This window comes from Manis pentadactyla, chromosome 2 (assembly GCF_030020395.1).
Source record: "Manis pentadactyla isolate mManPen7 chromosome 2, mManPen7.hap1, whole genome shotgun sequence".
Taxonomy (NCBI): domain Eukaryota; kingdom Metazoa; phylum Chordata; class Mammalia; order Pholidota; family Manidae; genus Manis; species Manis pentadactyla.
Window position 1 is genome coordinate 10,677,336 of NC_080020.1, and position 16,654 is coordinate 10,693,989.

Below are 16,654 nucleotides of genomic sequence, written 5' to 3' on the forward strand. Positions count from 1 at the left end.
ACATTATAGGGAAACCATGGCTGCTCTTGATGAAAGCTTTAAAATTCGAATATAATTTTTTAAGTGGAGCAAATCCTTTTAAAGAGAAAATTATTTTGTAGAACACTTGTCCTTTAATGTAAGAAACATAAGTATGATTAGGCTAAAGAGCTTCCTTTACTTTTGAGTATAAAAATGCGCTCATTATCCATTACCCTCTTTTAAAGAACAATGAACTTACCAGTTTGCTCTAAATATGGAGTGCATAAGACACATAAGATTCAACTTTACTTAATGATAATTTTTAAATAATTCATGAGTCTACGGTATTTTTAATATTTAAATACAAAACATTTCAAATTTAGCACAAAGAACACAGGCTAATGCATAGCCAGATTTGGATAAAGTTCTATGAACCAAATTACTCCATTTGTGTGTTTGAAAGGGAAGTATGTTGTTATGAAGTCGTAGGATGAGGCCCTGGGGCTTCAGGTGTAAGAAGGGGTGGCTCAGGTGGGAAGGCTTCAGATTGTCCCGGTTGAGCTCTTAGCTCAGAGCAGGCTGAGGGTGCGGCACCGCTGCTCAGTGGGGGAGCAGTACACCGTCTGTTCTCCCCTCTCCATAAACACCCCCAAGCTAAGTTTTCCGAAGTGCTCCTTTCTAGCATGTATTTAGCAAGGGCTTTTCTTGGGAAGCAGGGAGCAGGGCTGTGGTGAGTGATTATCTGGGAGCAGCCAGGCATAAGCTCAGACGCTTCGGAAAATTGGGGAGGCGACACAGACAGGCAGATTCTTCTTCCTTTTGTGGACTGGGGAAGAGGGTTCCTGGTGAATTTCCAGCTTATGAAAGGAAGAACACAGGTGTGAAACGTTTGTAATTGTATGTTAAAACAGAGTCGCACAGATATTGATTTAAAAAAACCAAAAAGGCATTGTAAACACACTTTTATTTAAAATTAAGATTTCTGAAACAACTATACCAAGAGTGGTCTCATAGGTCTTTAGCCAAACAAGACAGAGCACTAAAATAATTTTGTTAATTTTAACTTTTGAGGCTTTTTTTAAAAGCACCACTTAAAATTTACATGTTCTAGTCCTCCAAAATTAAATATAGAAAAATTGTTCTATCTCAGAAGTGAGTTTGAGAACGCACAAGAAAGCAAACAAAGCCAATTTTTCAACCTCTGATTATTGATATAGAACACTAAATTCAAAGGCAATTTTGAGAATTTCCTATATTTTTCACTTAGAGGAACACAAATCAGAACTATCAATGAGTGTCTTGGTAAATTCCTAGCTCTTGGAGGGCTGAAACTTTTCACAAATACAGTTACTGGCCGGATGCCTTTGATTACTCAAAAAGGTAAAGTATAGGATTCACAAGTACTTTTTTTTTGAGAAGTCTGAGAACGACCACAATCGCCTGGAACCGCTTGTAACAATCCCTGAACACTTTTGAGCTTCAGATATTGAAACCAACTGTCCAACAGGATATAATAAAAACAAGACATCTGTATACTACACTGCTGACGTAGCTTGAACCGGCTGAAACAGCCTCAGAACCAGTCCCTCGGAACCAAGCTCCCGTCCCAACCACAGAGGCCCCCGTGCAGCCGCTCCTGGGGTCGCCCTGCCGGCTCCAGGCCGGTCCGCAACAGCCCCGTGGGCTCCGGCCCGGCCCCAGCCAGAAGGGTCCGGCCGCCGGGACAGCGGCCCAGGCCCGCTCGCCTCACCGCCGGTCCGCCCGCCGGCCGCCCTGCTCCGGGCGGGCCCGCTTCCCGGGCGGCGAGGGGCTGGCCGCGCGCCGCGCCCGGGCCTGGGAGCCGCGCTGGGCCGCCGGCGCTCGGCGCTGCTTGCGGCCCTCCTCCCGCGGCTTCTGGCTCTGCGCGGGCTCCTCGCTGCCCTCCTTCGGTTCATGGTCCTGCTCTTTGTGGGCGGGCAGTGTGTTCTTGATCGTGTTAAGTAGAAACCTCTTGTTTGTACCGGCCAGAGGGCACTTCATCCTGGGGGCGAAGAGGGAGAACCGCAGGTCAGCACGCGCGCTGCAAAGCCGAGCTCGCGGCCGCTCGGGGCCAAGAGCGCGGTTTCCGCGGAAACCAAGTTTCCGGATCTGTTCAGCTTTCCTTGCGTGCCACCTAGTGTAAACTCCGAGTACAAGGGGGACAAATCGGGGCACTGGGAATTCCCGAGCCGGGCTGAGGGTTCCGACCCTTCTTCCTTAGCAGGGCTCACGTTCTACCGCGTTACGTACAGAGGCGCAGGCCACCACGCCGACGGCCTGGGCAGTCAGTACTGTCTCCTTGGGTAATAAATGCCCGATCTGACCATAATCTGCATTTTGAGTTAAATCTATCATGACTTGCTTTTAATTACCAAAGAGTAAAATTAAGTCCCTCTCCAAGGAACAAAACAAGTATGTCTTGCTATATACCTTGAATACTGGAGCTAAATGCTCTACTCTAGAAATAAAAATTGTCTAAAGAATCCATAAAAATTCAATAATCATATTTTACCTTTTAAGAAACTCTTACACTTTCTATTTCAGGGCTCCAGCCTATGTTCTGCTGGGGAGCACTTTACACGGAGGATGTAACTAATTAAATTGTTATTTTACATGCTTAGACATATTTATATACTACAGTAGTTTTTAAAAATTTTTTTCAGATACAGTAAATCTTTCACTTGGAAAGGAAAGCCCACACAGATGAAAACAGGCATATTTTTCTTGGCCATCTGATGGGCTATTTAGAAGGATGCTGACCTCCAAATTCATGTTATTAAGGGAGGCTGGTGTTAAACAAAAATGAATGTAGGATTCTATAATCTCCATCTTTAGATCAAACTTTGATTCAAAGAGAATCCCACACAATACTTCAAAGTCAACCGAGGAGCACTCCACTGTAGAGACCATAGTCTAGCACCAAATAAGTGAAATACAGGCAGTCATCAGCCTAGTGTCACTTACATGGAGGTGAGACCACCTCAGGCCACCAGGATAGCACTGAATCTGGAAGTAAAAGGAGAAAACAAATAGAAGAAAATGTCCCGTTGCAAATACACAGCTCTTCAGCCTTCACGGACAGAGAAAATAAATGAGAAGAATCAAAAGTGATGCGTGCACTCGACATCCCATGTGTGGTTAGTGCTCAGGCCAGGAAAAGTGATGGGGGAACAAACGAGAACATGGAGAAGAAATGACATAAAGGACACCAAGGTGTAGGAGAAGAAGTGGGAATGTTTAGAGGTGGTGATGGCACCGGAGTTTTTGCTTTGTTTTCAGCACTGGAGTTTCGAAGCCACAGTGAATGGGAAGAGGAACAAAGAAAAAGCAGTTCTGCGAGTCCTGGGGGATACAGCTCTGTTTAGCTTCCTGCAGCTTCCAGAAGTACACCAGCATCATGCTACCTCAGTCTTCCCCAGGCAAAGCCATTTGCACCTCCGGACCTACATGAGTGAGCCTGCTCTGTGTGATGTGGCAGGCATGTGACAAGAGAGCAGCTGTGCTCTTACCTGGGTGGCTTTATTAGGCTATCAGTGAACTCAGATACTGCTTTTGGTGAAGAAACTTGAACCACCACAGTTGAAAATTCAGCAAAGATTCAGAAGAGTGTGGCACACTGGTGTTACAAAATAGCACAGTACTGCTGGTCTGCTGAAAAAAACTATCCTTCAACACGAACAAGCTATCCTGCCCCTCTTTGGCCCCTGTGGCCCAGCGCTTACTGTAGGAGCCAAGCTGTTTTTATGAGTCAGTGGACCACATTTATCTCTTGGATGTGGGAGGCTAGGTATAGCCAGCTACAAAGAATTCTGGGGTGTTTTCATTGGCATGGGCCATCTCAGTGCTGATAAAATTGGTCAGTTCTTCTCTGGATTAAATGAATAGGAAAGGTGATTATTGGTAGACGGGACATTAACCCAGGATATCAAAACAAATCCTTTGGTGACTCCTGGTGATTTCCACTATATTTTGCTATCTTCCATGTAAGATCATCTTTTGCCCCAATGCTCACCCAGGATGAACCAAGCTCTTTTTCTGCCGGAGACATGCCAAGTTCACGCTCAAGGGTGAGGCCCATTCCAGAGGAGCTGCTTCCAAGCTTCCAGCTGCCGGTGTAACCACTGACTCAACATAGTGGCCAATGAGCTATTCAGAGATGAGATGGTTTTCTAGAGTAATGTCCATGAGAAACCTGGCCTTTCCATCCCTTTTTAACATCAAAGATGTGATTTTTAATATTGGTTGTGCCTAAGATTCTATTCAAGGTAAAAAGTCAAGGATAGCTTAGAAAGAATTTGGTTTACTTGAGGGAGAAGGTGGGGGTCTTTGAAAGTGACTTCTCCCAAACACACCAGGACACATTTTAGAAATGACCAGGACAATGAGATTGAGGAGTAGTTGTAGCAGATGTGGAGGTACATGTAATAAATGATTCTGTATAAAGAAATTATAAAATCTGCATTGAATATATCAAAGTATAAGGAGCATAAAATCAATGCTGATGTTTGACGAAGTAAACATGGAGAGAAGTAAACTGGCAGAGAATTTCTCTGGCCTTTAATGTAATAAATGACTTGCTCAATCTCATAGCCAGTTGTTTTATTGCTACAAACTCATACAACATGGTACTGGCTAGGCACACATGCTCTAGAATCACATGCCTTATCAGACTGAGCCTTGGATCTATTATATAATCTCCCCGTTGCCTCTTACCTGTTAAACAGTACCCAAAATATAACACGCACTTAGTAAAAACATTTGCTCTGGTTCATATCCCTGCTCTACTTACTTAGCTCTACTGATTGGTTGTCCGACCATGGGTAACCTACTTCACTCCTCTATACAATGGTTTTCCCCTTTTGTAGGTGGAAGAAATAGAAGAATCTATACAATGTGAGGATTCAATGAGACCTGTGCACTTAGCACAGATCCTGGCATATAGCAAATTTCAATACATGTTACTTATGGGTCTGTAATTTCTTACCCACAACTCCACAATTTTAAAACCTCTGAAAACCAAGTTCCTTTTATGACACCAATACTTGTTTGGCAGAAACCTGACCTAACCTGACACTGGGCTATTTATATCTAGTCTTTACCCCATTTAGAATAAGCATTCATACATTTTGCTGAAGAGGGATGATGTGTCGAGCAAGTACCACTGGGGGTACTTGTAGTGTACACTGTATGTACTAAAGGACCTTTTCAAAATATGAAAATATTTAAATTTAGAAATTTGTCTGGATTCAAGGGTTTTAAACAAAGGACTGTGGGCCAATATTGTTATTACTCATTCTCTCTTCATGTAAAATACATATAGCACTCAAATAAGTTAATACACCAGGAATTTTTCCATGATGACAACTCAAGATAACATTCGCAAGTTGCAAATAACCTAGGATAATAAGTTAATCAAGAATAGTATAGAATATCTGATGTTCCTCATTGAATAAAAGGAAAAGATTTTAAAAAGGAAAAAAGCTATCAAGAAAAAGTTAGAGATATTTTATAGAACTTTTTGTAAAAATGGTTAAAATTGAAAAGTTCTGGTACTTAAAATGGTTTGACTTCCATAGCTGGAAGTTTCACTTTACAGAGCATCTCGATCCTCCACTGGCATCAGGCTAAGAGGGCCACTGGGTACTACCTCTGACTTTAACTTGCATTTCCTAAGGTTCTGCATGCTCAGTTTATCGATGCTCCACAATATCACACTAAAGGTGGAAGTCGGTGATCTCTAAAGTCCCTTTCAGTCTGAAAATTCACTGCTCATGCTCTGTATGTTAATCTTTTAGAAATTGACTCCTCTTATCCTTCACATTAGGAAATTACTCCACTTCATTGATCTCTCTGTTGTCCTGCTTCTCAGCTCTTTCTTGACATCATTTTTTCCTGCATTTGAGATGACATGATAAGCTAGCGTTAGATACCCAACCACTCTAAAGCTTTTTCCACATCCTCAGTGAGGGAAAAGCTGGAGGCCCCCGTGGGAGCGCCGGCCACGGCTGCCTGACGCGTCTGCCCTGTCACGGGCTGTGCCAGGTGTGGGGCCCGAAGAAGGCCCCAGGACAGGCTGCTGCTTTCCTGTCTGCAGCTCTGACCCACACATCAACTTTCTCACCCTGCCTGTTTATTCTTATTTTTGGTTTCAGAAAGTTGTAGTAGCTCATGTGAGAAGAGCCAGATTTAAGGTGCTAACAACATAAATGGATATAAAGCTCTAAATATAATTAGAGACTGCTTAAAACTGCTTTGGAAAGTACCTCCAACACTACTGTTAGACTTAAGGGCCAGCATTCTACGTAAGTTAAACTTTAACAGTGAAACGATTCCCTTCACTTTGCAAGCTGTCAGCCCAGAAGCTATGATGACAGGTTTTGCATGCCATGAGGGACAGAGATTTCTAGAGAATCTGCCACTAGAGAGACTAAAATTGATGGAGGCTACGATTGTAAGCTTTCCATCTTTTTTTCCCTTTTTAACCTTTTTCTTTTTTTTTGAGTAGGCACACTGCATAACATAATTTGCAAAAATCAGGCACTTTCTCCTTACAGTTATCATACTCAATTTATGAAAAATAGTAAACTGTACAACAAACGTAGAGAATAGAAAAGGGAAGATAAATGTAATGGCTTTTATTTTCTTTCTGATTTTAGTACTTTTTATTTCTACTGCTGAAGGACAGAAATAGTAGTATCTGGTATTCTATAGATTTAGACCCACCACTTTCAGTTTCTAAAATAGTTTCATGAATATGACCCATCAAATAGTGACACATGATCGCTTGCCAGTAAAAATAGACAGCATTGACGTAACTAACATTCATGGAGCAATTGCCTGGGGCCATTCCATCACCAGTGCTACCTCACTTCATTTTGTCAACCATTTTACAGAGGGACAAAAGAAGAGGAAAAGCGACTTATCCAAGACCTCAAGCCAGTAGGACATGGAGCTGGGACTGGAACCGGGGGTCTGCCTCCAGAGGCCACCTTCCCAGCACAATCCCTTATGGGGCAGAAGGGGCAGGAAAGAGGAAGGCCTGCGGCAGTAATAACCAGGTGGCTGACCGCCAGGGCAGTTAGGGGGAGAAGCCAGGGCTGCAGCTAGGCTGCTGCGTCCAGGACAGGCAGCAAGAAGCAGGTCTGTACTCAGTGTCAAGTTGGCTAAGAACGACTCACCACTCACGAGCCCAGGAGAGTCACTGACACCGACAGAGCCTAAGACAGAGAACTCCCCAAACCATGTGACCTTGAGATTTGTAAAGTACAACAGGCATTGGGAAATTATGATTCTTATTTTTATGGTTAGGGAAATAGAGGCCTTGGGAAGCAAGTTTCCATGCAACGTACTCTAATTCCTATGGGCAAACCCACCCCCGCACCAGCAACCAGCATTTTATTTTCCATTCTGCACATTTCTTTGCACTATTACAGATGTAAATCTAAAACACCTGTAGAAAGCAGCACACCTACTCTCCCAACACTCCATGAAACAAGGATAATATTTTTAATCTTGATGCTGAGGTTGGTTACAACGCATTCTGCTGTTGAATGCTGCCACAACTACCATCACCATCAGGGTGCTATAGTTCACATCTAGGCCAGCAAAGGTCTCCGCAGGAGGCACCTGAGAAATTCTTTTTAGTGTTAGAATCCCTACTACCAAACAGTTAATCCTTAATCACTCTGCATGTAACAGTTCTGAGGCCACAGTGGGTTTTCAGTGACCTGTCTCCAACACTATGCCTTCCAAGTAATGAAAATAGTTGACATGTATGTACATTCATATCTGTAATACTTATTTTTAAAAGTCTAAGAATCTTTCATACGTAAGGCATTATGCTAGGTCCTGTAGCGGATAAACACCAGGCTCTCTGTGTATTTCTGCTCTTCAGGAGACTCCCGAGAGGAACCCAAGGTCTGGGAAGATGAAGCTCACAAGCAGATACGGGAAGAGCGGTGCCCAGGTTAGAGGTCAAGGCTGCCAGCCTGGGCCTCCCGCCCCCGTCGCAGCACAGATCAGGGCCGCAGCCCTCTGATCCCATGGTGACACATTCAGAGCTCTCACTCACTCTCCTAACTGGATACGAAAGGAAAGAGAGAAGCAGGGGAAGGAAGCACCCACGGTGTGTGTTTCTGTATCTATCAGACAACGATCCACAGAAGAGCGGTAGTACCCTGCGAGGAGCTTTAAGCTAGAGAAGAGAGAGCCAGGTTCTGGCGCCATCAGCAATTAGTTAGGGAAAGCCCCTGAGGCCCCACGTTCTCTAAGTAAAGGCTCTGGAGCTCCGTGGCCCTGAAGTACTGCCAAGCGCCTCAAACGTGAGTCACTCTGGGGCGCGAGCCCTGCCCCCACTCCCCACTGGCTCTGCACTGGGCTCTGCTGCCAGCCTGCCTGGATCGTCTGGTGCGTGAACAACTCTAAGGCTAGGAGAGCAAGTTTTACTGCTGCTTGTGCCTGGCCCCTTACCACACCGACTGGTGCTCAGTAAATATTCAGATGAATAAAAACACATGCCTGGATAAAGACTGGAGAAATTATTTGCTTTCCAATAATCAAAAGCTGGTTATATTAAAATGGAAGAACACTGTAGGTGATTTTTCCCCTTATCGCCAGACTGGCCCCCAAGCCAAAACAGAGAACAACTCAAAAATGTCATTCCCTTTAAAACAACTGGGTTAAGGGAACTAAAGAATCTTTTAATCTTTCTAAGGAAACTGAATTTTCTGTCAAATTCAATCTTTGGAACTTTTTGTACCAGAATATAAACCTTCCCAAGTCAAAGGCTGAAGTTCCACCGGCGATAGGCACAAAAATTATATTGGGCTACAGAGAAGCTGCAGTGAATGTGACCAGAATGAAAATAGTTTTGTAGACAATGAATTGGGCAAATTTCTGAAATTTGTGCTCGTAAATTCCTTTATGTTGACTAAAAGAAAGTCATATGGGCCAGTATTTCAGTTTCCCGGAGGCATCTGTCGAGAACAGCTTCTAAAGAGATTCTTTTGCTGGAACATAGTCAAGAAAGTATATAGCACCAAATGGTCTCTTTCTTTGTAAAATAAAAAATGACATCCCACTTACATTTTCTTTAGCTCAGCAATCTCTTTCTGGCAATGGCTCAACTATCTCACTCAGATTTTTTCATGGAATATCCAAGAGGAAAAAATAATGTCACTCACTCAAGCTTTATTTAAAATTTTAAAGCAAATACAAAGGTTTTCTAAATGCTTAGAAAAGTAGACCATGGCCTACTAGAGAGCTGCAGATTGTCTGCTCTTTAACATCTGTGTGAGGAGGTCAGCTTTCCTGGATGGACAGAGATGGGTCTTGGGACTCCCATGGCTGGACACCTGGCTACCTGCCCTGGGAGAGGTGTGGGAACGCTCTGAGTTCTGCAGAGGTCAACAGTGACCAGTATTGTGGTTTTCAAATTTAGAATCACCTGAGTATCTTTTTTTAAGAACCCCAGAGCTTGGGGCACACCCCAAACTAAGTACCTTTGGTGGTAGAACACAAACATTAGCCTTTTTGGAAGCTCCGCAGATGATTTCAAATGTTCAGTAAGTTTGAGGACCACTGGATTAGGGGCTAAAGGTTTTTTTGTTTACACTCACACTCACACACACACTTAACCAGATGGAAACAAGGTATTCTCCCAGGATGAGCACAATGGGGAAGATGTTCTTTGTCCCGGCACCAGGAGCAGAGGCAAATCATGGCTGTCCTCAGACCAGAACTCCTTCCAGAGCCTGTATGTGTCAGGGTGTGTCAAGCCAGAAGGTGCCTCAAGGAAGGTGCTGCACAGTGCCCGTGCGACCGGGCTGCAAGGTGAACTCGCTGGTTATTCAGATGGGAGAAGGTCTGTCACTTGAAGGAAAATACCACAGTATTCATTGCTAATGATAAAACTGGAATTTTCAAGTGAAAGACAATTAGACTTTTGGAAAACTGTGAACGTGACAGGTTCCCCAAAGACTTTTCTGATGAGATTAGTGGTGATATTTACAAATGTGTTTTTAATATTATATAATGAAATGTGTCGACATAGAGAAGATCTCATAACTCAGTGAGTCAGTATTTCCAGATGACCAATAGTGTATGATGTTACAAAATCGTGTGTGAGTAGAAGGTCCAGTCAAAGTGCAAGGTAGGCGAAGGGATTTTATTGTAATATAATATGAAAAGTCTGCATTATTGAAAAGAATGTTAGGAAACTACTGCCCAATAAAAGTTATTTGCAAGGTTTTAATGTAGTATTTAAGAATACCACATTTTCTGAAAAGGCTATTAAAATACTTCTTCATTTTCCAAATACATATTTGTGTGAGGTTGGATTTTCTTCACATATTCAACCAAAATAACAATTACATATTATAAAATAACATATTATAACAGACCTACTGCAGAAGCAGATATGAAATTACAGGTGTATTTCATAAGCCAGACATTAAAGAGGTTTGCTATTAATACTATTAAACAAGATCATTCCATCAATATTTTTTCTGCAAATACAGCTATTTTTATAAAAAATATATTATTTATTATAACATGCAATTTAACATGTAAAGTTTATTATTACTTTTTAATGGAGTAATAAATAAATCTTTTAAAATTGCTCAATTTTAATTTCCAATACAGTAACTATAAATCCCACATTAAAAAAAAAGTTCCTTGGGGTCAATATTTTTAAGAGTGTAAAGGGTCCTAAAACCAGGAAGTTTGAGGATCACTGTTATCAAACAATTGAAAAAATCTTGTCCTGTAAACTAATGGGAAAATGTAATTTTCACATCCTGTTTCCCATGATCCTCCTCATAAATCTGCCATCTTTTACTTCCCTCTCAACATGCTTCTCCCTCCTTTATGGGAAGAGGCTGTGAGTTGTCCCCCAATATCCATTCTTCCTTTCTTCTACAGCTAAAGAATTCCAGATATTTATCAGGCACAAGACTTCCTGGGGAAAAAAAAGATTAAATTCCTGACTTTGTAGCTAGGTGTGGACATGAAACTAAATTCTGCCAATGGAGTACGTGGAGATACGGCGTATACTACTTTTGGGAAGTGTCCTTCAAAGTATCCAACTTCCCCCTCCTCTCCCTTTCTACTGATAGGTGGCTTTAATGGCTACTGCTCTATTAGATCATGTAGGAAAGATTCTTACCCTATGGTTGGGAGATGTGGAATACTGGAAGGAACCTGGGTTTGCAGTAACTTTGTGGAATTGCCAACCTAACTGATAGAATCCCCAAAGGGTACATCAGTACTCCCACAACCTCAAGGTGGCCTGTGCATATGGTAACTCTCCCCAGGGGAAACAGAGCTGATGGGGATAAAATAGTTCTTTTGCCATCAGAAAGTTCTACCAACCCCATTAATGGCACTAAGTGTCTGGATAAATGACTTCCATCTGGAGAGCTGCCCAGAAACAGTCCAATCCCGTTGAACATGTAACTTACACGTTACAAAGCAAGAGCCTTGACTGGTATTTTCTTATTTACTTGTCATCTCAAATTTATGACTTAGCTCTATGCTGATTCTGTCACATAAGGTATCAGATTGGACCGATGACTATGGTCAACCTGATCAAAGTCCTGCCTTACACCAAAAACCAAAGCAGACTGCCCCTAACAAAGTTTGAACTAATCTGATTCACATTAGTAGAGGCACCTTATTCTGTAAAGGGCAGAGCAAGGTTGGAAAGAAGATAAAAGCAGATTTAACTAACATTTACTGAGCGACTGCTCCATAACAGGAACCATGCTGAATGTTTTCATACATATTAACTCACCAAATTTTTATGATCACTCTTCGAGGAGATAGGTATTTTACTGAATCTAAGATGACTACATATATTGTGTATGAATGACTTACACTGGATTATTTTATTTTATTATATCATTTCATCTATGAATACATCAGAATGAATTTTGAAAAGATAATAGCTCTTAAAAAATAACAGAGATACCATTATCACACCTAAAAAGATCACTGTTAATTCCTTAATTAATACCATCAAATATGTGAATTGTTTCATAAACGTTTTACAGTTAATTTGGATAAGGATCCAAATAGGTTGTCCATTTTAATATGTGTCCCAAATCTATTAATTCATAGGATACTCCTCTGTTTCTCCTTGAAATTCATTTGTTAAAGAAACTGGGTTGTTTGTCCTATAGAATCCCCCACATTCTGGATTTTGTGTGATTTTCTCTCTAAGTGTTCATTCAACATGTTCTGCCCTCTGTATTTTCTGCAAACTAGTAGTTCGAACTGCAGACTTACAGATTTGGGTTCAATTTTTTTGACAAGGATGACTCATAATGGGTGGTATGCTCTTCCTATTGTATCTTTGTGTGGTGTGAAGATTGATCGGTGAGTTCAGGGGTTGTCAGCCTGACTCTTTCTTCAGAAATTTCCCCATCATCTTGTCACCTGATCAATCTAGCAGCCCTTGATGATCTTGCCTAGATCCAATCACTAGGGATTACAAAATGATGACTTAAAAAAAAAATCAGGTTTACTGAAGCATACTTTATACCAAATAAAATTTAACCTTTTAAGTAAACAGTGTTATGAGTTTTGACAAAGGTATGAAGGAGTGTAATTACCACTGCAATCAAAATAGAGAACACTTCCACCACTCAAAAAAGTTCTGCAGTAAATCCTCCCTTCCTTCCAACCCTATCTCCTGGCAACCAATGACCTGTTTCCTGTCCCTAAAGTTTTGGCTTTTCTAGAATGTCATATAAATGGAATCTTACACTGCCTAATGTTTTGTGTTTGGCTTTTTTCACTTAGCACATGCTGTTGAGATCTATCCATCCTTGTGTGTATCAGGAGACCTGTTTTTTTTTATTGCTGAGTAAGTAGTATTGAATGTATGGATATAACCATAATTGGTTTATCCATTCTTCCGTTGATGAACATTTGGGTTGTTTCCAGTTTTGGGCTATCAAGAATAAAACTTCTATGAACATCATTATACAAATTTTTGTGTGGGCTTAAATTTCTAATTCTCTGGTAATTGGTTAGGAGCATTCTGTATAGTGAGCATATATTTATTGAAAAATGCCAACTGTTTTTCAAAGGTGCTGTATGATTTTGCATTTCTATCTACAGTGTATGAGCATTCTAGTTGTTCTACTTTCTTATCTTTACTTTGTATTGGTAGTCTTTTTCTATTTTATCCACTCTAATGCATGTGTAGTGGTGACTAACAGTGGTTTTAATTTGCATTTTCCTGATAACAGATGATTTGAGCTTCTTTTCACATACTCATTGGCCAATCCTATGTCATTTTTGAAGTTTCAGTTGAAATATTTTGTCCATTTTTTAATTGGATTGTTTGTTTTCTTATTATTGAGTTGTTAAGAATTCAAATGATAATCTTATTCTATAGTCTATGTTTAATAGTTACAATTCTATAAGGAAGCTTTCTTTCATCACTTATTTGGTAACCTTGAGGTATAATTTTTAAAGGGAATAGGACATATGCTTGATTCTTCTCTTTTAAGCAGTTTTATGAATAATGTTTTGATTCCCTAGCATTCTCCACAAAGGACCATCAAGTTTCTTGTTGTGATTATCATGACCTTGTGGATTTTAACTTATTTTATTTAGTTACCTCAATCATTATAGCTTTCTTTTTTTTTGAAGTCCAAATTTCCCATCTTTGACTAACGGGAGGCCCTTCAAGTTGGTTCCTGGACTTTGAGTTTCTTTGCTTTCTTGTATGACAAGATTTTCTGGCTCCTATACATTTCTTGCCTGTGTAATAATAGTTTGGCCTTGCCCACAGAGAGGTCTAGCCTTTGTCCTTGGCTTCTGGGAGGTAATCTCAATTCTGGGAAGTAATGTCATTCCTGATAGAAATATCTTTGTTTAGGGTGGATCTTAGGACAGGGCTGGCCACACCTGATAGTCTTAGAGGAGGACTGGCCATGCCAGAAAGACCAAGCAAGCATGTGACTTAGGGTGGGAGGAGCTTGGGGTCAGGTGGAATTGGTCAACATGGGGACTAAGATTAACCACATGAGTAATCAATCAGTATCAATCAATCATGCCTAAATAATGGAACCACCATAACAACTTTGAACACTGAGGCTGGGTGAGCCACCCTGGGTGCAGTATGTCATGCGTATCATCACACATTGATGCTTGGGGGGTAATGTGTCCAGACTCCAAGGGGAGAGGACAACAGATGCTTCACGTTTGGGACCCTCCCAGACAATGACCTTTACATCTCCTCTCTGGCCAATTTTAATCTGTATCCTTTCCCTGTAATAAACTGTAATGATGAGTATAATAATTTTCTGTGAATTGTATGAGTTCTTCGGCAAGTCAGTGATGCTGAGGGTACTCCTGGGATTCCCTGGACTAGCAGTTGGTTTAAGAAGTGAGGGCAGTCCCAGGGACTGAGCTCTAATGCAGTTTGGCCTACTCCAGGCACACTGCTCAGATCTGCAGGCAGTTATTCCTCTAACGATCTCTGTCTTCTTTCAGTGACTTATATACCACAATCTAGGTGCCAGGGGTTTTCACTGCTGCTGAGTGGGTGGTCACTGCTTCTAGGACTTTCCCATGAGTAGAGCTAATAAAAGCTTTTCTCTTTCTCTTTTGTTTTTTAAGAGAAAATCTAGTATGACTTTGTACTGATATTTCTAATTTGAGATTTAAGATTATAGGTTTTTACTTCTTCGATTTTATATTTGTATCTCTTTCACACTGAAAATCTTCCTGTCTATAGCAGATAGATATTTATTTGCTTTATCTCTCAATATATTTTCAGAATAACAATGTTAGTATGACTAACAATATGACGACTGAAAACAATTTAAGATTTTTTGCAGTTTCTTTTTGTCTTTTGGAAACAGTCAAATTTCAGATCACCTGAAACAGTTCCTCTATGTGTGGTTAAGTCATCTACTAAATGGCTTACTTAGGTTCACTTGTCTTATTTTGCTTGGTTTTTTGAAATTGGCTTTTCCCTCTATTTAACTTTGATTTACCTTTGTTTTATATTTTATGTAAACCATGTACATAGTTCTAAGAGTCAAATCTACAGAACAAGGTATATTCAGAAGTCTACCCTCCACTCCTACCCCATTTTTACATTTTACTCTTTTTAATGGCCCACACTACTTACTCCACTGTAGTGAATTTTAAATTGCAGAGAAAGATCTACGTTTAGCATATTTATTGAATGCAAAAGTTATTGTTAAAGAAATGCTTAAAAGAATAGACCTAATTCTTAAGGTTAAATTCTTCCTTTGTTTTTACTATTAAGTTTTAACAAGCTCTATTTTGTATAGAAACTGCAAAGATAAAAGTTTAATTCTACACACCTGAATTGTCAATCAAAATACTTAGAATATTAAAAAATAAATATTAATTTACTAAGACTATAATTAAAACAAATTCTTAAACACTGAACACTGATGCAGGATGCCTTGGGGCCCAGGAGTAGCTACACAGCCCTTGGGGATTTGTGGACTAAGGGATGATAAAACCCTAACAGGTATCTCCATCCATGCTTCTCTGCCCGCTTCTGCATGTTACCAGAGGTCCCCAGCCTGCAGCCCTCAAGAGGACTCTGCCTCTACCACCGGCCTCTGGGGGACTTCCTCTACTGCCGTACTTTTACATTTCCTTTATATGCTAAAGATGTACATATTTGTATCTCCAGCCAAGATGGTTCTCTTTAATATTTTTTTAAGTTTCAAGGAAGACAACTCAAGAACTTACCAGCCCATAGGACCCATTGTTTCTGCTCTTGTTTTCCCACGCTTTGCTTCTTTAAGCAATTCTTCTATTGCTTTCCTGGCAGGAAAAGAAAAAATTGGAGGTAGTCATCCAAGTTCTGAAAATCAAGTCATTCCACATATATGATCTTGGGAAAGGAACAGCTCTTGAAGGATAACATTGCAAAACTGTGGGTAAAATTTTGAAAAACAAAATATGAAAAAACAAGGTTCATGGTTTTGAACATATAAAAGTTAAAAAGAAACTTTTCATATGATGGGGGAAAACACTGAAAAGAAAAGGACAAAATGACAAACTACATCCATATTAAAAATGATCAAATGCACTCATATTCTAAGAAATACTAATTAACCCACCAATGACAAATCTGTTTCTGCCCTTCACTGAGTGAGAGTAGAGAAGTGGATATTCTTTTCTCTACTAATGGGGACCAAAGCTGATATAACATATCTGGAGGACAATTTGGCAACATGAAATAAAGAGCCTTAAAAATAACACATACCTGTTGACCTAAAAATTCTACTTTACCCTAAGAAAACAGTATGCAAAACTATACGTACAAGGATACTCATTAAACCACTTGTTAACAACTAAAGAAAAAGGATAGAAAACTTAAGTGTTTACTAAAAAAGGATTGGTTCACTAAATCATGGCTTATCCACACAGAGTAAAGTTAGGCAGTCATTAAAAATGACAACAAATGAATACTTGTCATAGACATTCATAACATATTTAGTATGTAAGCTGGGCACAAAACAGTGTGTAGAGACTAATTTTAATTTTTTTTACATGTATATATTATATAGGAAACCAGGTGGAGGGATGTTACCAAAACAGTATAATGAGCTTTGGAGTGGTTTTTATTTTTTGCTTTTCTACATTTTCTATTTTTTCTAAACTGAGTCTGTAT

The 16,654-nt window shown here is 40.4% G+C and overlaps 1 protein-coding gene across 3 annotated transcripts in view; it reads right to left on the reverse strand.

The window, feature by feature from the left end:
* Nucleotides 1-908: 908 nt before the first annotated feature.
* The window catches only part of LOC118928298 (protein POLR1D-like), a 40,170-nt gene continuing 24,424 nt past the window's right edge, over nt 909-16,654 (reverse strand). For all 3 annotated transcript variants that reach the window (XM_036917361.2, XM_036917360.2, XM_057490086.1), the window contains 2 exons: nt 15,727-15,801; nt 909-1,981 (listed from right to left, as the gene is read on the reverse strand). In XM_036917361.2, the coding sequence (XP_036773256.1) occupies nt 1,708-1,981; nt 15,727-15,743 (291 nt within the window). In that variant the 5' untranslated portion in view covers nt 15,744-15,801 and the 3' untranslated portion in view covers nt 909-1,707. The remainder of the gene's footprint in view (nt 1,982-15,726; nt 15,802-16,654) is intronic.